This window comes from Capricornis sumatraensis, chromosome 8 (genome assembly GCF_032405125.1).
Source record: "Capricornis sumatraensis isolate serow.1 chromosome 8, serow.2, whole genome shotgun sequence".
NCBI classification, from domain to species: Eukaryota; Metazoa; Chordata; class Mammalia; order Artiodactyla; family Bovidae; genus Capricornis; species Capricornis sumatraensis.
The window spans coordinates 13,050,304-13,074,961 of NC_091076.1; the positions used below are offsets into that span (position 1 = coordinate 13,050,304).

A 24,658-nucleotide genomic window follows, 5' to 3' on the forward strand; every position below is an offset into this window, starting at 1 on the left:
TTTAGGGAACTGGTTCAGTTCAGTTCAGTTCAGTTCAGTCATGTCCGACTCTTTGTGACCCCATGAACCGTAGCAAGCCAGGCCTCCCTGTCCATCACCAACTCCTGGAGTTCACTCAGACTCACGTCCATTGAGTCCGTGATGCCATCCAGCCATCTCATCCTCTGTTGCCCCCTTCTCCTCCTGTCTCCAATCCCTCCCAGCATCAGAGTCTTTTCCAATGACTCAACTCTTCGCATGAGGTGGCCAAAGTACTGGAACTTCAGCTTTAGCATCATTCCTTCCAAAGAAATACCAGAGCTGATCTCCTTCAGAATAGACTGGTTGGATCTCCTTGCAGTCCAAGGGACTCTCAAGAGTCTTCTCCAACACCACAGTTCAAAAGCATCAATTTTTCGGCACTCAGCCTTCTTCACAGTCCAACTCTCACATCCATACATGACTACTGGAAAAATCATAGCCTTGACTAGATGGACCTTAGTCGGCAAAGTAATGTCTCTGCTTTTGAATATACTGTCTAGGTTGGTCATAACTTTTCTTCCAAGGAGTAAGTGTCTTTTAATTTCATGGCTGCAGTCACCATCTGCAGTGATTTTGGAACCCAGAAAAATAAAGTTTGTCACTGTTTCCACAGTTTCCCCATCTATTTCCCATGAAGTGATGGGACCTGATGCCATGATCTTCATTTTCTGAATGTTGAGCTTTAAGCCAACTTTTTCACTCTCCTCTTTCACTTTCAAGAGGCTTTTTAGTTCCTCTTCACTTTCTGCCATAAGGGTGTTGTCATTTGCATATCTGAGGTTATTGATATTTCTCCTGGCAATTTTGATTCCAGCTTGTGTTTCTTCCAGTCCAGGGAACTGATTATTGTCTGGATTTGTCTCTCTCCTTTTGATTCCTCCCTTTTATTCTCCTGGCCACCTCTGTCTCCTTCCTCCCTCTTCTCTTCTCTGTATAACTCTGTGAACATCTCTGAGTGTTCCAGACTGTGGAGCATATATAAGGAAGTGATTACTGGCTAGCTTGCTCTCTTCTCTTTTGATTCCATCTCATCTCAGTCGGGTCACCTCTAACTCCCTCCTCCCTCTTTTCTTCTCCATGTAACTCTGTGAACCTCTCTGAATGTCCCTCACTGTAGAGAAACTCTTCATCTTTAACCTTTTCATCTTAAACCTTTAACCTTTCCAACTTTAACCTAACATCTAGGTTATGCTGTACAGAGAGAGAAGTCTTGAGGCTACTGTAAAAATAAGACTGAAAATCAGAAGCAGGAGGCTTAAGTCAAATCCTGAGTGCACCAGAGAACTCCTGACTATAGGGAACATTGATCGACAGGAGCTCATCAAGTACCTTCATACCTACACTGAAACCAAGCACCACCCAAGGGCCAACAAGTTCCAGAGAAAGACATACCATGCAAATTCTCCAGCAATACAGGAGCACAGCCCTTAGACTCAATATACAGGCTGCCCAAAGTCACTCCAAACCCACTAACATCTCATAACACATTACTGGACACTTCATTGCACTCCAGAGAGAAGAAGTCCAGCTTCACCCACCAGAACACCAACACAAGCTTCACTAACCAGGAAACCTTGACAAGCCACACATACAACCCCCAAAAAAGTGAAGAAACTCCACAATAAAGAGAACTCCACCAACTGCCAGAATGCAGAAATGCCACCCCAAACACAGCAATATAAACAAGATGAAGAGACAGAAGAATACCCAGCAGGTAAAGGAATAGGATAAATGCCCACCAAACCAAAGAAAACAGGAAGAGACAGGGAATCAACCTGATAAAGAATTCTGAATAATGATAGTGAAACTGATCCAAAATCTTGAAATCAAAACGGAATCACAGATAAACAGCCTGGAGACAAGGATTGAGAAAATGTAAGAACAGGTTAACAAGGACCTAGGAGAAATAAAAAAGAGTCAATATATAATGAATAATGCAATAAATAAGATCAAAAACATGCTGGAGGGAACAAATAGTAGAATAACAGGCAGAAGATAGGATTACTGAAGTAGAAGATAGAATTGTAGAAATAAATGAATCAGAGAGGAAAAAAAGAAAAACGAATTAAAAGAAAATTCGAATCATAGGTGTCTCAGAAGAAGAAGACAAGAAGAAAGATCATGAGAAAATACTTGAGGAGATAATAGTTGAAAAGTTCCCTAAAATGGGGAAGGTAATAATCACCCAATTCCAAGAAACCCAGAGTGTTCCAAACAGGATAAACCCAAGGTGAAACACCTCAAGACACATATTAATCTAATTAACAAAGACCAAACACAAAGAACAAAGGTTGAATGCCCCAACCAAAAGACAAAGACTGGCTGAATGGATAAAAAAATAAGACACCTATATATGTTGTCTACAAGAGACCCACCTCAAAACAAGGGACACATACAGACTGAAAGTGAAGGGCTGGGAAAAGATATTCCATGCAAATAGATACCAAAAGAAAGCAGGAGTAGCAATACTCATATCAGATAAAATAGACTTTAAAACAAAGGCTGTGAAAAGAGACAAAGAAGGACACTACATAATGATCAAAATATCAATCCAAGAAGAAGATATAACAATTATAAATATAAAGGTACCCAACATAGGAGCACCGCAATATGTAAGACAAACGCTAACAAGTATGAAAGGGGAAATTAACAATAACACAATAATAGTGGGAGATGTTAATACTTCACTCACACCTATGGATAGATCAACTAAACAGAAAATTAACAAGGAAACACAAATTTTAAATGATACAATAGACCAGTTAGACCTAATTGATATCTATAGGACATTTCACCCCAAAATAATGAATTTCACCTTTTTCTTAAGTGCACACGGAACCTTCTCCAGGATAGATCACATCCTGACCCATATCTAGCCTTGGTAAATTCAAAGAAAATTGACATCATTCCAAACATCTTTTCTGACCACAAGGCAGTAAAATTACATCTCAATTACAGGAGGAATATTATTTAAAGTTCCAACATATGCAGGCTGAACAACACGCTGCTGAATAACCAACAAATCACAGAAGAAATAAAATATGAAATCAAAATATGCATAGAAATGAATCAAAATGAAAACACAACAACCCAAAACCTGTGGGACACTGTAAGAGCAGTGCTAAGGGGAAGGTTCATAGCACTACATGCATACCTCAAGAAACAAGAAAAAAGTCAAATAAATAACCTAACTCTACACCTAAAGTAACTAGAAAAGGAAGAATGAAGAACCCCAGTGTTAGTAAAAGGAAAGAAATCTTCAAAATGTGGGCAGAAATAAATGAAAAAGAAACAAAAGAGACTATAGCAAAAATTAACAAAGCCAAAAACTGGTTCTTTGAGAGGATAAATAAAATTGTCAAACCATTAGCCAGACTCATCAAGAAACAAAGGGAGAAAAATCAAATCAATAAAATTAGAAATGAAAATGGAGAGATCACAACAGAAAATACAAAGGATCATAAGAGACTACTATCAGCAATTATATGCCAATAAAACGGACAACGTGGAAGAAATGGACAAATTCTTAGAAAAGTACAACTTTCCCAAACTGAACCAGGAAGAAATAGAAAATCTTAACAGACTTATCACAAGCATGGAAATTGAAACTGTAGTCAGAAATCTTCCAGCAAACAAAACCCAGGTCCAAATGGCTTCATAGCTGAATTCTATCAAAAATTTAGTGAAGAGCTAACACCTATTCTACTCAAACTCTTTCAGAAAATCGCAGGGGAAGGTAAACGTCCAAACTCATTCTATGAGGTGACCATCACCCTAATACCAAAACCTGACAAAGATGCCACAGAAAAAAAGAAAACTATAGGCCAGTGTCACTGATGAACATACATGCAGAAATCCTTAACGAACTTCTAGCAATCAGAATCCAACAACATATTAAAAAGATCATACACATAACCAAGTGGGCTTTATTCCAGGGATGCAAGGATTCTTCAATATCCACAAATCAATCAATCTAATACACCACATTAACAAATTGAAAAATAAAAGCTATATGAATATCTCAATAGATGCAGAGAAAGCCTTTGAAAAAATGCAACATCCATTTATGATAAATAAAACTATCCAGAAAGGAGGAATAGAAGGAAATACCTCAACATAATAGAAACTATATATGACAAACCTACAGCAAACATTATCCTCAATGGTGAAAAATTGAAAACATTTTCCCTAAAATCAGGAACAAGACAAGGGTGGCCACTTTCACAACTACTATTCAACATAGTTTTGGAAGTTTGGGACACAGCAAACAGAGCAGAAAAAGATATAAAAGGAATCCAAATTCCAAAAGAAGTAAAACTCTCACTGTTTGCAGATGACATGATCCTCTATATAGAAAACCCTAAAGACTTGACCAGAAAATTACTAGAGCTAATCAATGAATATAGTAAAGTTGCAGGATATAAAATCAACACACAGAAATCCCTTCATTCCTATAGATTAACAATGAGAAAATAGAAAGTGAAATTAAGGAAACAATTCCATTCACCATTGCAAAGAAAAGAATAAAATACTTAGGAATATATCTATCTAAAGAAACTAAAGACCTATATATAGAAAACTATAAAACACTGATGAAAGAAATCAAAGAGGACAGAAATAGATGGAGAAATATACCACGATCATAGATCAGAAAAATCAATAGAGTGAAAATGATTATACTACTCAAAGCAATCTATAGATTCAATGCAATCCCTATCAAGCTACCAACAGTATTTTTCACAGAGCTAGAACAAATAATTTCACAATTTGCATGGAAATACAAAAAACTTCAAATAGCCAAAGCAATCTTGAGAAAGAAGAGTGGAACTCTAGGAATCAACCTGCATGACTTCAGGCTCTACTACAAAGCCACAGTCATCAAGACAGTATGGTACTGGCATGAAGACAGAAATATAGATCCATGGAAAAAAATAGAAAGCCTAGAGATAAATCCACCCATTTATGGACACCTTACCTTTGACAAAGGAAGCAAGAATATACAATGAAGAAAAGACAATCTCCTTAACAAGTGGTGCTGGGGAAACAGGTCAACCGTTTGTAAAAGAATGAAATTAGAACACTTTCTAACACCATACACAAAAATAAACTCAAAATGAACTAATGATCTAAATGTAAGACAAGAAATTATAAAACTCCTAGAGGAGAACATAGGCAAAACACTCTCCGACATAAATCACAGCAGGATCCTCTATGATCCACCTCCCAGAATATTGGAAATAAAAGGAAAAATTAAAAAATGGGACCTAATCAAAATTCAAAGCTCCTATACAAGAAAGGAAACTATAAGCAAGGTGAAAAGACAGCCTTCAGAATGGGAAAAAATAATAGCAAATGAAGAAACTGACAAAGAACCTATCTCAAAAATATACAAGCAACTCCTGCAACTCAATTCCAGAAAAATAAACAGCCCAATCAAAAAATGGTACAGAGAACTAAACAGACATTTCCCCAAAGAAGACATACAGATGGCTAACAAACACAGGAAAAGATTGTCAACATCACTCATTATCAGAGAAATGCAAATCAAAACCACAATGAGGTACTATTTCATGCCAGTCAGAATGGCTGTGATCCAAAAGTCTACCAGCAATAAATGCTGGAGAAGGAGTGGAGAAAAGGGAACCCTCTTACACTATTGGTGGGAATGCAAACTAATACAGCCATTATGGAGAACAGTGTGGAGATTCCATAAAAAACTGGGAATAGAACTGCCTTATGACCCAGCAATCCCACTGCTGGGCATACACACTAAGGAAACCAGAATTGGAAGAGATACATACACCCTAATGTTCATCGCAGCACTGTTTATAATAGCCAAGACATGGAAGCAACCTAGATGTCCATCAACAGATGAATGGATAAGAAAGCAATGGTACATATACAAAATGAGGTATTACTTGGCCATTAAAAAGAATACATTTGAATCAGTTCTAATGAGATGGATGAAACTGGAGCCTATTATACTGAGTGAAGTAAGCCAGAAAGAAAAACACCAATACAGTATACTAATGCATGTATATGGAATTTAGAAAGATGGTAATGATAACCCTCTATCAGTTCATTTCAGTTCAGTCACTCAGTCGTGTCCAACTCTTTGCGACCCCATGAATTGCAGCACGCCAGCCCTCCCTGTCCATCACCAACTCCTGGAGTTCACTCAAGACTCACGTCCATCAAGCCAGTGATGCCATCCAGCCATCTCATCCTTTGTTATCCCCTTCTCCTCTGGCCCCCAATCCCTCCCAGCATCAGAGTCTTTTCCAATGAGTCAATTATTTGCATGAGGTGGCCAAAGTACTGGAGTTTCAGCTTTAGCATCCTTCCTTCCAAAGAAATCCCAGGACTGATCTCCTTCAGAATAGACTGGTTGGATCTCCTTGCAGTCCAAGGGACTCTCAAGAGTCTTCTCCAACACCACAGTTCAAAAGCATCAGTTCTTCGGTGCTCAGCCTTCTTCACAGTCCAACTCTCACACCCATACATGACTAGTGGAAAAACCATAGCCTTGACTAACCGGACCTTAGTCGGCAAAGTAATGTCTCTGCTTTTGAATATGCTATCTAGGTTGGTCATAACTTTTCTTCCAAGGAGCAATCATCTTTTAATTTCATGGCTGCAGTCACCCGAGACAGCAAAAGAAACACAGATCTATAGAACAGTCTTTTGAACTCTGTGGGAGAGGGCGAGGGTGGGATGACTTGGGAGAATGGCATTGAAACATGTATAATATCATATATGAAACGAATTGCCAGTTGAGGGTGGATGCATGATACAGGATGCTTGGGACTGGTGCACTGGGATGACCCAGAGGGATGGTACAGGGAGGGAGGTGGAGGGGGATTCCGGAGGGGGAACATGTGTACACCCATGGTGGATTCATGTTGATGTATGGCAAAACCAATACAATATTGTAAAGTAATTAGCCTCCAATGAAAATAAATAAATTTATATTTTTATAAAAATGAAAAGACCTTAATGTTGGAAAAGATTGAGGGCAGGAGAAGAAGGGGATGACAGAGGATGAGATGGTTCAATGGCATCACCAACTCAATGGATACGAGTGTGTGTGGACTCCAGGAGTTGGTGATGGACAGGGAGGCCTTGCATGCTGCCATGCATGGGCTCACAAAGAGTTGGACACGACTGAGCAACTGAACAGAACTGAAGTTGTTGAATATACTTTCAGATTTCTTTCCGTTTTTTTGTTTTGATTTTCTTTGGTTTTGTTTTTGATGGGCAGGATTTTTGTTTTTCCTTAGAAGATATTCCACTCTGAATGTAGAGTCATAAGTCTGAATTTTAAAGCCACTTAAATAATGTGTTGTTATAGGTAGCTAGTCAACAACCTGATTCAATTAGATTTATTAGTCTTTGTTCTCAATTTGTTCAGTTCAGTTCAGTCCTTCAGTTGTGTCTGTCACTTTGCAATGCCATTGACTGCATCATGCCAGGCTTCCCTATCCATCACCAACTTCCAGTTCTTGCTCAAGCTCATGTCCATTGATTTGGTGATGCCATCCAACCATCTCATCCTCTGTTTTCTGCTTCTCCTCCTGCCTTCAATCTTCCCTATATCAGGGTCTTTCCCTTGAGTCAGCGTGTTTAGTATGCATTCAGTCTCTTTTCAAATCAACTAATATGAATTAAATTCCTCTCTGTCCCCACTGCACTCCCAACTCTAGGCCAGAAACAAAAGCCTGCAGAGACTGAAGGCTGATTCCAGCACATTGTTGTGGAAATTTCATTCCCACTGTTTTTTCTGGGAAAAAAAAAATTAGTTGCTAACATTAAAAGCAGTACATTGTACATAAATATCCAAACTTCTGATTCTCTTAAAAACATGGCCAACTGGCGTGCTTTACAGCATTGGTGAAGTGGAGGAAAGGCAGCTCCCAGTGGTAAACCCTGTGCTGCCCAGGGTCCAACATAGCCACCTAGTCCTAGTATCATATCTCCTGACTCCTGGGGACATTAGTTTGTGAGAACTAGACTGCTAGCCCTCTTAAGATAAAGACTACTTTAGTCTTGATCAACTTTGACTTTGAAGCCTTTAACCCAGAACCTAGCACACAGTTCTTCCTTGTACACTTTTTGGATGATATAAAATGTCTTGTGGATGCATAGGACATTTCTTCCCATACTGAAACCATGTAATTGATGTACTGCTCTGCCCTAAATCTTTGATGCAGACTGGCATCATAGGTGCCCCTGTTGTCTGCCATTAGACCCCCTACCTAAAGCCAGTTATATGTCCCTGGGCTGTCCCTGAAGTCTTCACTTTGCCATTTGAAAACTTACCCTCCTAGCAATCTCCTCTCTAACGCAGACAGCAATGGACATCGCATGAAGTGGCTAGGAAGATGACATGAAACCACGAATGTCTAGCATGGCCCCTAGTACCCATTTCATGATGGTCTTAGCAGTTTTTTCTCCAAGTTGGCAAGGATCTCTGTCTTCTTAGATGTCCATGAAGATCAGGTTGGTTTTCCAGCCAAGATTCTAGGAAGAGATTACAGTTCAATTCTTTGTATTGTGAGAAGCTTCAAAGTCCACTCGCCAAGGACACTGGTGAAGGTAAAGATTTTATCAAGAGCTTTGTGTTTTTTTCAGATCTTTTTAGTGGCCTAAAGGGGAAAACTAGGGTAGGTCAGTGCATATATAACTAGAGGCTCCTGGTCACCACTACATGCTAAGAACTCAAACTTCCCTGACTTGGAGCCAGGAAAGAAGCATGAAGTGGCTTGTGCTCCTTGGGCTGGTGGCCTTCTCAGAATGCATAGTGAAGTAAGTATGAGGACTGTAAGTCACATCATATTCCTTTCTCGGATTTTCCTTTCATCTGCTTATTCTTCCACCCATCAGGTTTAGAAGGGAATGGAATATTTCCCTAAGAGTCTTAAAGTTCCACTGTTACTTATTGAATAGTAACTTGCTGTAGGAACTGTGGATCCCAAGGTCTTGGTGTAGATTTGGGTTGCACAACTTGGGGTCCAGTCATGTCATGACCTATTCAAAATGCAACTCCTTGCAACTGTTCAGTGCACAGTCTATGCAGATGTCAATGTGGTCCTGCGGAATAGCACTTTTCTACATTTTATTCAACATGTCCTCTTTTTTCCCTGTCTACTTTAGTGTGTATATGCCTATGTCTGCATCTCTGTATCACTGTCATTTATCTCTCTATCTCTTTGGAAGTCACTGGGAGTGTGGGAGTATGTCTGGGGACACACTGGGAGTATGTCTCTCTGTGTTATTTTGTTTTATTTTTCATTTGACTCTTCCTTCCTTTTTCCACCTCTGAGTTTGCCTTACTTGTTCCCTATATTTTGGATTCTTCTTTCAACTCTCTCTTCTCTTTCAATGTGGAGAAAGATACACTGTTTTATAAACAGTGTGTTATATCTGACAACCAGTGTGACCACTTCCAACTCAGAAACCTCTTGTATTTCAAATTGCTCCCTTGTAAAAAGGATAAGAGTACCCCTTCTAACTCTTTCCTGAGTTTCTGTGAGAAGGTTAGAGTGGGATGGCAACAGCAATGCTAAAGGCTGTCTTTGTTGAGACTTCCTATTTATCAGGTACCTTATATCCATCACTTCACTTATCCCCAAGATATTCTATTTGGAGGGGTTGTGTTGTTACATCCATCATTTTACCGAAGGGGACACTGAGACACCACATGGTCATATGGCTTACCCAAGACTGCAGAACAGAACCTGTATTCAAATCTATGTCTTTGCCATGGTATATACATAGAATTCTGATAATGTCCCTCATAAAAATTATTAGAAAATACACAGAGCCATTACAATGACAGTTATACCTTAACACTGACAGCTAACTGTAGCATCTTCTTTGTTTTCTTTGTCAAATGCTTGGTAAAAGAATACCTCTAAGGAGAGTGAAGACCATGAGAAACACCCTCAGTGGAAAAAAGATGCTGAACAGTTTCCTGAAGGAACATGCTTACAGACTGTCTCAGATTTCTTTTCGTGCCTCAAATCTAACTATTCACCCTCTGAGAAACATCATGGATGTGAGTATTTTGGGAGGACGGTGCTCCACAGCGCCCCCTGGTGCTCTTGCCCAGTACTGAGGCTCATCTAGAGGTGTCAGGTGGGATGTTGGGGTTGGAGTTCCTGCAGGAGACAGAAAGCCTGGAAAACCGAGAGCCCAACCAGAGGATAAGGCACTCTCATCCTCAACTGTTGGTCTTTGTGACTGAGCCCAGCAATCACCAGGTGGCAGGTAAATATCTATTTCTGTGTCAAAGATGTGTCATTAGTTTAAGGGAGATTGTTCCTTCTAAACTTAGTGAGCCACTTAGTTACAGGTGAGGAGTGAACCGTCACTGATCAAAAGGTAGAATCAACTGCAAAGCAATTGTGAATCCCCAGGTAGAGGAATTCAGTTTTCACAGATGCAAGAATGACAACAGCAAAAAGCTACTGAACCTGTATTCCCTGTGTGGCCATAAAAATCACTGTGGTTACTGTTTTTAGATTAGGAAAAGGGCTTATTTTGTCTTCAAAATGTCTTTAAGAATGTCCATGCCAGCCTGAGAGATGGACAAAGAGTAAATACATGTAAAATGAAAGGGTCACCTATGCTTGTTGATTGGATGTGGTCTGAGTTTAGAGGGAATGGCTGGGGTTGATCAAGAAGGACCTCCTGGAGAAGGGGGTGCTAAGGCTGGGTTTGAAGAGAGGACAGAGGTTCTCAAATGAAGGCACCAGGACTACCCTGGGTGCCCAGCGGTCCTGGAGGTGCAGTGGTTATGCCTCTGGGCTTCCCATGCAGGAGATATCACTTCAATGCCTGGTCATAGAGTGAATATCCTGCATACAATGTAGTACCAGAAAAATATATCAAATGCAGATACCTCTGTGATGAAAGTCTGTGAGCTGCATGGTGGTTAGAAAGTGATCTCCAGAGATATGAGACACCCAGAGGGAGACATCACTGTGGGAACAGAGGGTAGTCAGTTCTGCACTAACCCACTCCCTCCTTCTCCCTGTAGATGCTCTACGTGGGTAACATCACCATTGGAACACCTCCTCAGGAATTCCAGGTTGTCTTTGACACAGGCTCATCTGACTTGTTGGTGCCCTCCATCAATTGCCTCAGCCCAACCAAGAGACCCTGTAGTGAGTAGAGACACCCTGTACCCAGACTATCCTTCACTGGCCTTGCCACCCTGTTTACGACCTTGGCACCTGATGACACTCATCTCTTGTTTCTGCAGGTAAACAAGATAAGTTCAAACATCACCAGTCTTCCACCTTCCGGTTTACCAATGACACCTTCAGAATCTACTTTGGTTCCGGAACAATGAGAGGAGTTGTTGCTCATGACACAGTTCGGGTAACATTGTAACAAATGCTGAGTCAGGATGGGCTATAGAGTGACCACTGCTTGCAAAACAGATGCAGAACCATGTGGCAGGACCCTTCCTAGCCTAACTCCCATAGATATTGGCCATCTTATTCACAGGATCATGTCTCTGGGGAGGCAGTGCCCATGGTGACACGTGAGCAAACAGATTAGCTAACCCAGAGAGTGGCTTGAGGTGTGGACTTGCAGCTCCTCTGCCCATGAGCAGTTCAAGGTTCATTTTGCTGTGAGCGAGAAGAAGGGATAAAAGCACTCATTTTTATATTCAAAGACTGTTCCAGGCACTTTCCAGTGATAACTGGTTTAATCCTGCAGCAATCCCACACAGCAGTTACTCTGATTAGCTCATGAGACATATGAGGAATCTGAGGTGCAGCTAGCAAGGGCCTTGCTGAGGTCACACATTGATAAAAGGTGGAGATAGGCTGGCTTTTCAGGACTGAAGTTGCTGTGGGGTGTTTGGGGATAGGATAAAACTGATCTGGGGGCCCTGGGTGCAGTCAAGGACTTCAGGTATACAGAGTGCGAAACTGGAAGCTTGAGAATTCAAAGGGCCTGATAAATGATTTCTCACTCTAGAGGACCCTTGAGAGTCTAATAAACATATGGCCTGCCTCCCCCAAAGTATTTGAATAGTTCCCCTCTCTCTCTTTCTCTCTCATACACACTCACAGAAATATACACATATCCCCAAAAGTGAATCCCCCAGGAAATAATTTCATAGAACCCTGCAAGCAAGATTGTGTTTTTGGCTTCTGTCTTGCTGGACAGATGCAGAAGCCACAGTAGCTTACAGAGAATGCAGTCCAGTCCTGTCATTAGGTCACAGCAATGCCAAAGAGAAGGCTATCTTGCTCTTGTTTTGTCTGTAAGGTGGCACCAATGGGACCTGGCCCACCTCGTGGTTGCCCCACCTGTACAGAAGCCATCAGGCTAATTTGACTCACTGACGTGGTGTTTTTCAGAGGGGCAGATGTTTTAAAATTCACAGCCTCTCTCAAATGGAACCCAAATTCTCCTTCCACCTTGCTCTAACCATCTGTGGACCACCAAAGACAGAGCCCAGCCTCAATTCTTCTCTGAGGATCTAATGGCAATGCCTCCCAGCCCAGTGTTAGCTCCACTTCATGTATCTGTAAGTGGGAACACTCTTCTCTTCCACAGATTGGGGACCTTGTAAGTACTGACCAGCCGTTTGGTCTAATCTTTTTGGAAACCTGGCTTGATATCCCTCTTGATGGCATCTTGGGCTTGAACTATCCCAACATATCCTTCTCTGGAGCCATCCCCATCTTTGACAAGCTGAAGAATGAAGGTGCCTTTTCTGAGCCTGTTTTTGCCTTCTACTTGAACAAGTAAGTCTGAGATGGACAACCTCTTCCTCCAAATTAGGTGTAATATGCTTTTAGTTGCAAGAAAATTGTAGAACACTTGATAAAGAGGTATCTTGAGAGATAATCTAACCCACCATAAATATGGCCCCAAGGCCCCTACCTGGCCTCACCCCTGGCATTTATAAATAAAATTTTATTGGAAGACAACCCTGATCCTGGGCTCAAGACCAGTAACTTGGTCTAGGGGAGTGAGTGAGAAAGAAGGCTAACGGAAAGCAACAGAAAACAAGTTGAAGGAAAAGGCATTAGGATTTGCTTATGAATTTGATAAGGAAGGAAGGAGAAGGCTGGTGGATATCTTTCCTTCCTCATTAGCATTTCACTTGAAGCCCAGGATCAGCTACCCAATTTGTAGGAGGCAATGAAAAACAAAAGTGTAGGACACAAAAGTGTGGGACCCCTTTTTCAAGAAATATTAGGCATTTCAAGACAGAGAAAGCAGAGGTGGGGCCCCTTCTAAGCATGGGGCCCTTTGGACAGTAGATGTCACAGGCCAGTGGAGCCAACTCTGGGTGACCTGAACCCAAACCCTTAGAACTTCCAGGCTTGATTTTCCTGAAAAATGACAAGATGGACAAGGGGTAAGCCAAAACACTTCAGCACCCTGTCCTCTGAGGGTGTCTGAGCACTCTGGTCGCTGGAGGTCCAGGGAGTCTTCAGAAGACTTAGTGGGTGGAGCCCAGCCAAGTGATTCAGCTTCTAACCTCTGTGCCACTCATTAGCCAGTAACAGCCAACAGTCTGGATCTCAGTCTTTCCTAGATGCTATTTCTGCATCTGTACATGGGGGCATTATTAGGGCCTTGATGGGTAGACAAGCACAGACTCAGACAGTGCTGTTGTTACTGTCCTCCAAGGATCCCCCCACCTCTCTTCTCTCTACAGAGACAAGCAGGAGGGCAGTGTGGTGATGTTTGGTGGGGTGGACCACCGCTACTACAAGGGAGAGCTCAACTGGATACCATTGATCCACCCGGGCGAGTGGAGTGTACCCTTGGACCGGTAAGCCTCTCCCTCTTGAGCCCAAGTGATGCTCCCACTACTGTACATGAACGCAGGCAGAAACACACAAATGCATTCTTAGATGCACAGTCGCACAGACATATACACCACCCACAACAACACAGACAGACACACAGACACATGAAAACACACAAGCAGACACATATAAACCTACAAAAGAACACATATAAACATGCATAGCTAGTCAAAGACACACAAACACACACAGAGACACATACAAACACATACAAACAAACACACAAGCACATAGATACACAAACAACCCATGGGTTCATAACCCCCAGGCATTCTGAGCAAGGCTCTGACCAGGGTCCTGAAAGAGTCTAAAGAGGTCTGTTCAGCTGGGAAAGGGCTGCACCCACCGCCCTTTGAGGTGCGGAGCATGGTTAGAGGACTCTATAGTGTGGTGAACAGAGGATCAGGGAGAATTTCACCAGCCTGGACAGAGTTATGATAAGATGATCAACTGTCCAGGGCTACCTAGGACATAGGAAGTTCTCAGTACAGATAAATGTCAGTTTAAAAACAGGGACAGTCCTGAGAAAATGGGGAAAATTAGTCTTCTTTGGGAGCAGCTATGCAGCAGTGGAGGGAGTTTGGCTGCAATCTTAAGACATGAAAGCAACTAATAAAAAGACACCCCATGTTCTTGAGCACACAGTGGGGCAGGGGCTATTACAGAGAATCAGGAAGGTGGGATCTAGGAGTGACCTGAGGACAAGAGGCATAATTGATAGGATTCTGTGTGATACCCTCAGAGAAAAGCTGACCTATCCTTTGGAGTTTCTGCAGGCTAGTCATGTATTTCCTGGCCAGGGTTCAGGGTCTGAGCTGGTTGTAGGAGCAGGGCTGGGAGACGCCCTCTCCCAGAGGAGCCCCTCTCTCCCCCTACTATGAGAATCTGCTGCCCCTGCGAATCTCCACCTTCACTTTGTGTGAGACCCGTTATTTGTTCCTCACCAGATACAGCTCTCTGGAAGTTACTTATTGTTTTCTAAGTCTTCATTCACTCACTGAACAGACAAGCATTTGGCATCCACTCTATGCCAGGCACTTTAGGGAGGCAAGGAGAATAAAACTTCCCTTCACATATAAGAAGGCAGATGTACATGAAGTGACCTGCCCACATAGTGAATTGTGACTTTGGTACATGCTAGACGTGATGAAGAGAAGGCAATTGCAACCCACTCCAGTACTCTTGCCTGGGAAATCCCAGGGACAGCAGAGCCTGGTGGGTTGCCCTCTATGAGGTCGCACAGAGTTGGACACGACTGAAGTGAGTTAGCAGCAGCAGCAGCAGACATGAGGAAGGGTCTATAGAGACTGACCAAGACAGGAGACTGATAAACACCAGGGGAAAGACTTCCTGAAAACAATACAATTAAGCTGGAATCTGGAAGATGAGAAGAAATTTGCTAGTCAAAAGGGACTGGAGTTTTCTAGGAAGGAAGACCAGCATGTGTCAATGTACAAAAGATCCTGGTGTATTCAAGTCCTGCATTCGAGGATGTCAAGAAAGGTGTTGGGTTGAGAGCAAAGGAAAAGAGGGAAAGAGACGAAGGGCTGTTTAGGGACAGTTGGGAAGGGGGCAACTCTGGGGAGACTCAGAGTGACCTTGATGCCCTCTTTCTTCCATTGTCTCTCAGCATCTCCATGAGAAGAAAGGTTATTTCTTGTTCTGGTGGCTGCAAGGCCCTTGTGGGCACCGGGACATCACTGATCCTTGGCCCAAGAACAGTGGTTGATATCATACAGAAGTACATCGGTGCCACACGACAGTGTTTCGAGGTGAAGGGTCATGCCCCAGGGTCACTCCCTGTCTCCACAAACAATAAGGATCTCCAGGGCCAACCTCTCACCCTCTCTCTCTAACAGTACTTTGTTTCATGTTCTGCGGTCTATGCCCTGCCCTCTATTGTCTTCACCATCAACGGCATCAACTACCCAGTGCCAGCTCAAGCCTACCTCGTCAAGGTGAGGGGACAATACTGCGGGTTGGTTCTCTAACTGGAGCTTGCAGGAACCCTTGGGCTGCTGCTGGGAGGAGGCGCCCTCTGGAGGCCATGTACACCATTGCATATGCTGTTGAGCCCTGTGGCTGGGCTAGTGCCTGCCAGAAAATCAATCACTTGAGAATAAAGGGCCGTCTGGGACACTGATCTTCCTGAAATAAATGTGGAGACACCACATCATGCCAGCATGGTGGGAGTCAGGGAGAGGGGAACACTAAGGTCCTCAGTCCTCAAAGAGCTGCAATTCAATCTGAACCTTTAGGTGCATGAACATGAAAGTCAGCTTTAGCAGTCCCTGAAATAGGCCATGTTACAAGGAGAACAACTGGGGACTGTCCCAGTGGGATGTTTCAGCATATGTTAACAGTCTCCCTTCCCTTCTCAAAGTTTTCCTGGTTTGGATGATAAATTACATGGTCAGCCTAGCACTCGGCTGCATCTTCCGCCTGCTCTGGCCTGGTGCCTCCTCTGTGAGTTGGGTACCCGACCCCTCAGTGGGGAGTTTGGAAACTAAGGTGAATAAAGGGTGCCCAGTGACTGCTCAGCCCAGGCACAGGGTGGAGGCTTCATGTCAGCTCCCTGAGAGAGTTCAGGGCAGGCTAATGGGCTCAAAGAAGCCTTTGAGGAAGATAGGGAATTTCAGGAATTCTAAAACTGTAAACTCATGAAGCCATGTGGAGGGTTGCTTGGTTCTAGGCAAAACTGCGCTGGATTCCATGCAAATGGCATCTCAAGGTGGTCTGTCTGCACTGGGGCACTGGGGCACTGGGGACTTACTAGGTGTGATGAGGGCTACGGACTGACCAGTGGGGTTGGGAACCAGAGTATATTACACAACCAAGCCTGGAGTGGCCAAAGAGGGTGAGTGTGGGCTGAAGGAGGCTTCGCAGAGTTCCTGAGTTAAGTCATCAGGAACGTGTTGTGGGCACTGCTCTATTTAAGATGGATAACCAACAATGAGTTACTGTGTAGCACAGGGAACTCTCCTCAGTTATATGACAGCCTGGATGGGAGGGGTGTCTTTGGGACCAGGATGCACGGATAAATATGGTTGAGTCCCTTTACTGTTCACCTGAAACTCAGAGTATTGTATATCAGCTATACTCCAAAACAAAATAAAGTTTTTTAATAAAGTACGGGTTGTGGGGATGGAGGAGGAGAACTGGCATTCTCTGCAGAGAACATGTATAATATCATATAAGAAATGAATCACCAGTGCAGGTTTGATACAGGATGTTGGGGCTGGTGCACTGGGATGACCCAGAGGAATGGTATGGGGAGGGAGGTGGGAGGGGGCTCAGGATGGGGAACACATGTACGCTCGTGGCAGATTCATGTTGATGTGTGGCAGAACCAATACAATATTGTAAAATAATTAGCCTCCAATTAAAATAAATAAATTTCAAAATAAATAAATGAAAGAAGGGGAGAAGGAGTAAGAAAAGAAAAAAGAAAAAAATGTTTGAACTAACATTAAAATAAAAAAGAGCAGGAGTCAGAAGGAAGTAAACAGTGAGTGAGGAGTACTATGGACGCACTAGTTCTTTTCTAAAAAATTATATTGAAATGTGGCTAATCTTCAGTGTTGTGTTAAGTTCTGCTGCACAGCAATGTGACTCAGTTATACACATAAAATTATTTTTTTCTTTTTTTCATTCTTCTTCATGTGGTTTATCACTGAATATTGAATATAGTTCCTTACGCTCTACAGTAGGACTTTGTTGTTTTTCATTCCTCTGTTTCCCCAACTCCCAGTCCTCCCCTCCCCCACACCCTTCCTCATGGCAACCTCATGACTTGATCCTCTTTCTTTTGGATAAACTGTCATATCCCCTGCTGCTGAGAAAACCCGTTGATACTTAACAAAAGAGGGAAATAAAAAAGTTTGTCGGGTCTGGATGTTGGGGGGAATCGCCGGTAACGGCTCATGCTGACTGGTGTGTGTCTCTGACTCCCCCAGGATTCTAGAGACCAGTGCTATTCCCCCTTTCAAGTGAACAGAGCGAATCCATCTGCAGAGACCTGGATCCTGGGTGACGTCTTCCTGAGGCGGTATTTCTCAGTCTTTGATCGAGGAAATGACAGGATTGGCCTGGCACGGGCAGTGTAAATGCTGGGAGTGGTTCAGGAATCAGTAAGGCCGATCCGAACACACACTCACTCACTCTTTGGGCACTCCTGCCCATGATGCTGGTGAACTGTATTTGGTGGTCTGCACACCCTATTCTCAGTAAAGAATAAACGGTTTCACTCTTAATGGTGCCTCTGTTTTTGTCTGGGAGTGAACGATCTGGAACCAAGTCTGAATCAAAATTGAAAGGAGCCCTAATCCAGCTGGCTTCAAGAAACAGGGAGACTCATTGAAATGATTCTGGGAAACTAGGATGCAAGAAACAGAGCAAATACAAAGATCTCAGTGACTGGACCCAAAAAAATCAAAAGTCATCAATTCTCTCTCACCCTCGCTCTTTCCCTTCCCTCTTCTTTGATGGTCTTAGACTGGCAACTTTCTTCCTTAAGGCTTCTACACATAGTGAGGAAGTCCAAGCTACCTGCCCTATGATTTTATATCCTGAAGGCATCTCCAGTAAGGAAATAAAAGATTGAAGACATCAGAGTTCAAAGGTGTTCTCTGAAAGACCCACCTCAGATCACATGTACAGCCCCAGATCAGCCATCCTGGCAGGGACATGGGGTCTTATGATTGGCTTTACATGGTCTTTGGCCCTGACCTGGCAGCACACATAATTTTCAGTTTCCTCAAGAACTACATGACTGAAGCTGGGGAGAGGCAGCCCCAAGGACAGCAACTGGCAGATGGTCTAGGCCATGGAAGAGTTTGTGATGACACACCAACTCCACCACCTCCTCATTCAGAGGAATTATAAGGGGTAATGAAATCTTCTCCTCCAGGGGATTTTGGGTGAGGTACTTCATGCAGAGCTGGTTCCCTCTTGTTCCCACACCCCAGTCACCAGCTCTATGCCACATATGCCTGCTCTGTCCTTTCCAGTCCTACTTGGTAATTGGTGGCTCCAGTGGATCCCTGAGCCATCCCCCTCCTCCAGGGCACACAATGCCTCTTCCTTGGCCTCCAATGCTGTTGGGAAGAATGCAACTCATGCATCACGAGACCCAGGGTACACAGAGCCTTCAGCCTTTCTGAGCTTCTTCCAGGGGTGGAGCTACAAACTGTTTGCTTGGAGCTGCCATGGTTAGGCACTTGTGCAGTGGAAGCATCCATTCTTTCCACCTGGAGGCCCTCAGTAGATGTCTCAGCTGAGACAGCAGGGGTCAGAGGTTGATTTCCTTTCAGATTGACTGGTTTGATCTCCTTGGTGTATAAGGGACTCTCAAGAATCTTCTCAAGCATCACAGTTCAAAAGCTCAATTTTTTGCCATTCCCCCTTTTATGGTCCAAATCACACATCTGTACATGATTACTGAAAAAATCATAGCTTTGACAATAGAGACCTCAGTAGCAAAGTAAGTCTCTGCTTCTTAATACATTGTCCAGGTTTTTCATAGCCTTTCTTCCTTCCAAGGAGCAGGTGTCTGTTAATTTGGGGCTGCAATCAAGGTCCATAGTGGTATGGGAGCCCAAGAAAATAAAATCTGCCTCTGTTTCCACTTTTCCCTCATGTACTTGACATGAAGTGGTTTGACCGGATGCCATGAATGTTGAATATATCTTGTAAATAGTTTTTTGAATGTTGAGTTTTAAACCAGTTTTTGCATCTCCTCTCCTCATCAAGAGGCTCTTTAGTTCTTCTTTGCTTTCTGCCATTAGGGAAGTGTCAACTTCATATCTATGGATGTTGATATTTCTCCCAGCAATCTTTATTCCAGCTTGGGATTTATGCAGTCCAGCATATTGAATGATGTATCCTGTATAGAAGTTAAATAACCAGAGTGAGAATGTACACCTTGTCATGCTTCTTTCCCAGTTTTAAATGTTTCAGTTGTTCCGTGTCTGATTCTAACTGCCACTCTTTGACCTACATACAGACTTTTCAGGAGACAGGTAAGGTGATCTGGTACTCCCATTTCCTTAAGAATTTTCCACAGTTTGTTGTGGTCCACACAGTGAAAGAATTTAGCATGGTCAGTGAAGCAGACAGAAATGTCTTCTGGGATTCCCTTGCTTTCTCTATGATCCAATGGACGTTGGCATTTTGATCTCTGGTTCCTCAAACCAATTTGAATATTTGGAAGTTCTCAGTTCATGGAGAGCTGAAGCTTAGCTTGAAGGATTTTGAGCATTACCTTGCTAGCAAGTGAGATGAGCACAATTGCATGATAGTTTGAACATTCTTTGGAATTGCCTTTCTTTTGGATTGGAATGAAAACTGACCTTTCCCAGCACTGTGGCCACTGCTGAATTTTCCAAATTTGCTGACATACTGAATGCAGCACTTTTACAGCCTCATTCTTTAGGATTTTTAAATAGCTCAACTGGAATTCCATCAGCTCTCCAATCATTTTTTCTAGAGATGCTTCCTAAGGCCCACTTGACTTCATACTCCAGTATATCTGGCTTTACATGAGTGAGCCAAGCATCATCTATATCCTGGTCATTATGACCATTTTTGTTCAGTTCTTCTGTGCATTCTTGCCACCTCTTCTTAATCTCATCTGCTTCTGTTAGGTGTTTGATTTTCTGTCCTTTCTTGTGTGCATCCTTGCATGAAGTGTTCCTCTGGTAACTCTAATTTTCCTGAAGAGATCTATACTTTTTACAATTCTATTATTTTCCTCTAATTCTTGCACTGTTCACCTATGAAGACTTTCTTATCTCTCCTTGCTATTCTCTGGAAGTCTCTGTTACATTCAGTATATCCTTCCCTGTCTCCTTTGCCTTTCATTTCTCTTTTTTTCTCAGATGTTTTTAAGGCCTTCTCAGGCCACCCCTTTGCCTTCTCACATTTTTTATGTTGGCAATGGTTTTGGTGATCACTTCCCATCCAGTGTTACAAACCTCCATCCATAGTTCTTCAGGCTACCAGCCCTAATCCCTTGAATCTATCTTTCATCTCCACTTAGAATCATCAGCTATTTTGTTTAGGTCATATCTGAATGGTCTAGTGGTTTTCCTTACTTACTTCAATTTAAGCCTGAAAAGTGCTTGCTTCTGCCTAAGCTTTGGTGCGAGATCACCACTCACCACTCCCAGTGGGTGTGGAGGAAAAATACACAATTTGAGGACTGTTACCCTGGGTTTGTGCTTGGCTTTTCACATGCTTAGCTCTGTGACCTTGATCAAGTCCCTTAACCTCAGTTTTCTCATCTGGAAAATGGGCACCATGATGATAATTCCACCTTATAGATTGAATGTGTGCCTGCTAAGAACAAGTGGCCCTGAGAGCGCTTTCTGGGTTCCTGACTCTGGAACAAATATAAATTATTCTGCCACCTGGGTGTTGGGAGCCAGCGTGAGGAACTCCGCCCATGGCAAAGTCATGAGGAAGGAAGCTTGACATACGCAAAAGCGTGATCAAGCCTCAGGAAACCCCCTGTTCCCGAGCATCTACCCCAAAACCAGAGTACTTTACAGGGAGCTCTCCCCCATAACCATTTCTCTCAGAGAAGGAGTTAACTTGCAGCTCCAGTTAATAAAAATTCCTGGGCGTGACAAGAGTGTTTCAACTTACGAACTCTGGAGGTTCTCTGGCTTGCCTAGAGGCACGGGATGTTTTAAAACTTTCTAAATACAGACTCTTTTGAGAAGTTAGAAGATCATTAGTATAGTATTAGTAGGTTGATTAGGAATTATATTGGTGAAGGGTTTTTTCTTCATTTGTTGTGCCAATAATTACTGCTAATTCCCTGCCCTGGGTGTGGCAAGGATGTCTCAGGTCAAACCTCTCTGCTGACAGACTAGCTTGTGTGACAGCCTCTCAGCCATAAACAGCACAGAGAGTTTAGAGTATTAGCATAGGGCTTTTTTCATTGATGAGTCAATGATTGCCATCAGGCCTCCATATCCTTAGGCACCTGGGAATATATTAATCAATGTATTTGGAATATAGAAAAGGAAATATAGTAGTTTTTGATGTTAGCAATACTAGACTTTTGAGTTAATGAATCTTCTCTTTTGTTATAGATCACTGTACTTTGTTATAAATCACTAGAAATCACGGTGTCCTTACTATGCAAAAATGTAACTTTATCACTATCTTAAGACAAAATAGATCTTAAGGGGAACATTGGTGAAGGGTTTACATTTGTTGAGCCAATACTTGCTGCTAAATCTCCATATTCCTGTCCTTATAATGAATATAACTAGCATATAGGAGAAATAAGTATTAACCTTTAAGATTAATCATGTTAAACCTTAGGTTAAGTAAATTCCTTTCTTGATTGTAACTCACTACACCCTCACCCTATAGGAATGCAACTTTATTTGGAGGGTGGCGCCTGATTCAAGAAAAAATCACCCCTGGAAAAATAAGTTTTCTGGTTAACTGACCAGTATCAGAAAGGGCCATAAAATGTCAGCAGACCTCATGGCTAAAAGATGATGAAACTCATAAGACCTTTGTATAATTTTATATGAAGCACCTGATTGTGACAAGGGTCAGGTCTGCTGACCCCCTCGTGGCTTTGTATTCATCCCTATGTATAACAAAAAGGTATATAAACAAACCTGAAAAATAAAGAAATCAGATCAGTTTCAGGAAAGAGTGATTCCCCCGTGTTGTCTCTTTCTTGCTCCCCGTTTTCCTGACTGAATTCCCATCTGAAATGTGGGTACTCACCAAGTCTGCTAATTCTGCCTGGGCTTCTGAGATCAGGCCGGGGAAGCCTCAGTGCCTCCTCTCCTTTGGGAAAATGGAAAGACGCCTGTGGCCTACATAGGTGGTGATTGGTATTCCATGTAAACCAGTTGTTCAGCCTCTTTTCTCCACTAATTCTCCTACTACACTATCTGTTTCTAATCTCCCTCTATATCTGTAATTAAATAAGTTTTTTCCAGGATGTCTACTCCGTCCCCACCTTTGAATTACCCTGGATCCACTGGGGCTGGACCCGGGCACCTGGGGAGAAGGAAATCTTCTGTTTAGAGGTTATGGCTGCCATCCCCAAGGCTAAATATTGATTCAAGCCAAATGACATCTATCTCTGAACCGTGACAGAACTATGACTGACCTGATGCTTCTGTTTTCTGGGCTCTCAAAAGAGCTACTGATTACTGGCTCAGATTACTCTCTTCCCAGCCTTACCAGTCAGCCTTTCCTTGTTAACTACTACTAGCCTGAAATCACACTGCAAGGAAAGTTGTAAGGCTTTTGGTCTCTTTTTGCTTTCCCACATCTCCAGCATAGCCACAAGTAGCTGTTATGGCTTCTTATCATGGCAACAAGTATGGCAACCTGTACAGTCAATCTCAGCCTGTTAAATGAAACTGTCCCCATTTGGCCCCTCATGTTTAAATTACCTACAGTTGCCTTAGAAACCTTCCTCTGCTGTTTAATGATGAAATATATGTGGACTTTATCTAGGTTTATTTCTTAAGCATGATTCCAACCATGCAATGATGTAACCAGACAATTAGTCATTCATTCTCATTTAGTCACATCATACAGTCTTCCTTGACCCAAAACAACATCGATGTGATTTGCCAAAGCAATGTGATACTTTGACACATCCACTCCAGAAGGGACAGTTTTTCTAGATTCGTTTTCCACCTAGTGCAGAATGTCTACCACAAGCCTCTCCCTCCAGCAGCTGGTCACTTGGCTTTTGCAGACTCAGCCCACTCCAGATCCCTTCCACATCCCTCAGTAAAATCTAGAGAATAAACTCAGTCAAAGATCTCTCTCCTGCAGAAAACAGTATTGTGGGTTTTTTTAGAAAACAAGGTTTGGTAACACATTCAAAATCTAGTGCTCCTTGCCATGGATTCATGACATGCACCAGAGGATGGGAAGCTTCCCCTTCCACCTAAATCTTTCTCCACTCCAACAAGGACCAGAGCCTTCACTGTGTCCTCATTGGTATTGTTCAGTTCCTAAGTCATGTCTGACTCTCTGATCACATGTTTGGCCATAAAGCTGGCTTCCCTGTCTTTCGCTATTTCCTGGAGTTTCCTCAAACCATGTTCATTGAGTCGGTGATGCCATTTCACAGTCTCGTCCTTTTGACCCCTCTCCTTCTGCCCACAATCTTTCCCAGCATCAGGGTCTCTTCCAATGAGCTGGGTCTTCACATTAGATGGCCTAAGTGTTGGAGCTTCATCTTCAGCATCAGTCCTTCCATTGAATATTGCTCTACCATTTCCAAAACAAAACTCCTGTTTCCAATCATTTAACAATATTGAACACTGATAAAGTTTAATAGAACAGGGACCTTGTCCTCTGGGAAATCCCACCACTGCCACCGTGTCTTTCTCATACCATTCTCTCCACCTGGCATACAATTGTTTCCCTACAGCTTCTCCAGTTTGAAATGGCCTGCCAACCCATCATTGTTAGCTATCCAGGAATTGTTCCTTCCTCCTTCCTTAAAGACTTCTACTTGCTTCCTGATTGTCCTCTGTACATCAGTTCAGTTCAGTCTCTCAGTCATGTCCAACTCTTTGCTATATCATGGGGTGAGCACGCCAGTCTTCCCTGTCCATCACCAACTCCCAGAGCGTGCTCAAACTCATATTCATCAAGTTGGTCATGCCACCTAACAATTTTGTCTTCTGTCTTTCCTTTTGGCTCCTGCTTTTAATCTTTCCCTGCATCGGGGTCTTTTATAATGAGTCAGTTCTACACATCAATTGGCCAAAGTAATGGAGGTCCAGCTT

At 42.7% G+C, this 24,658-nt stretch overlaps 1 protein-coding gene across 1 annotated transcript; it reads left to right on the forward strand.

Moving 5' to 3' along the window:
* The first annotated feature begins 8,728 nt into the window (after nucleotides 1-8,728).
* LOC138083265 (pregnancy-associated glycoprotein 1) lies at nucleotides 8,729-17,974 on the forward strand. The gene is made up of 9 exons (XM_068977046.1): nucleotides 8,729-8,826; nucleotides 9,928-10,078; nucleotides 11,063-11,189; nucleotides 11,288-11,406; nucleotides 12,601-12,791; nucleotides 13,715-13,831; nucleotides 15,499-15,640; nucleotides 15,728-15,826; nucleotides 17,825-17,974. Exons 1-9 carry the CDS (start codon nucleotides 8,729-8,731, stop codon nucleotides 17,972-17,974), a joined length of 1,194 nt encoding a protein of 397 aa, XP_068833147.1.
* The last annotated feature ends 6,684 nt before the right edge of the window (nucleotides 17,975-24,658 follow it).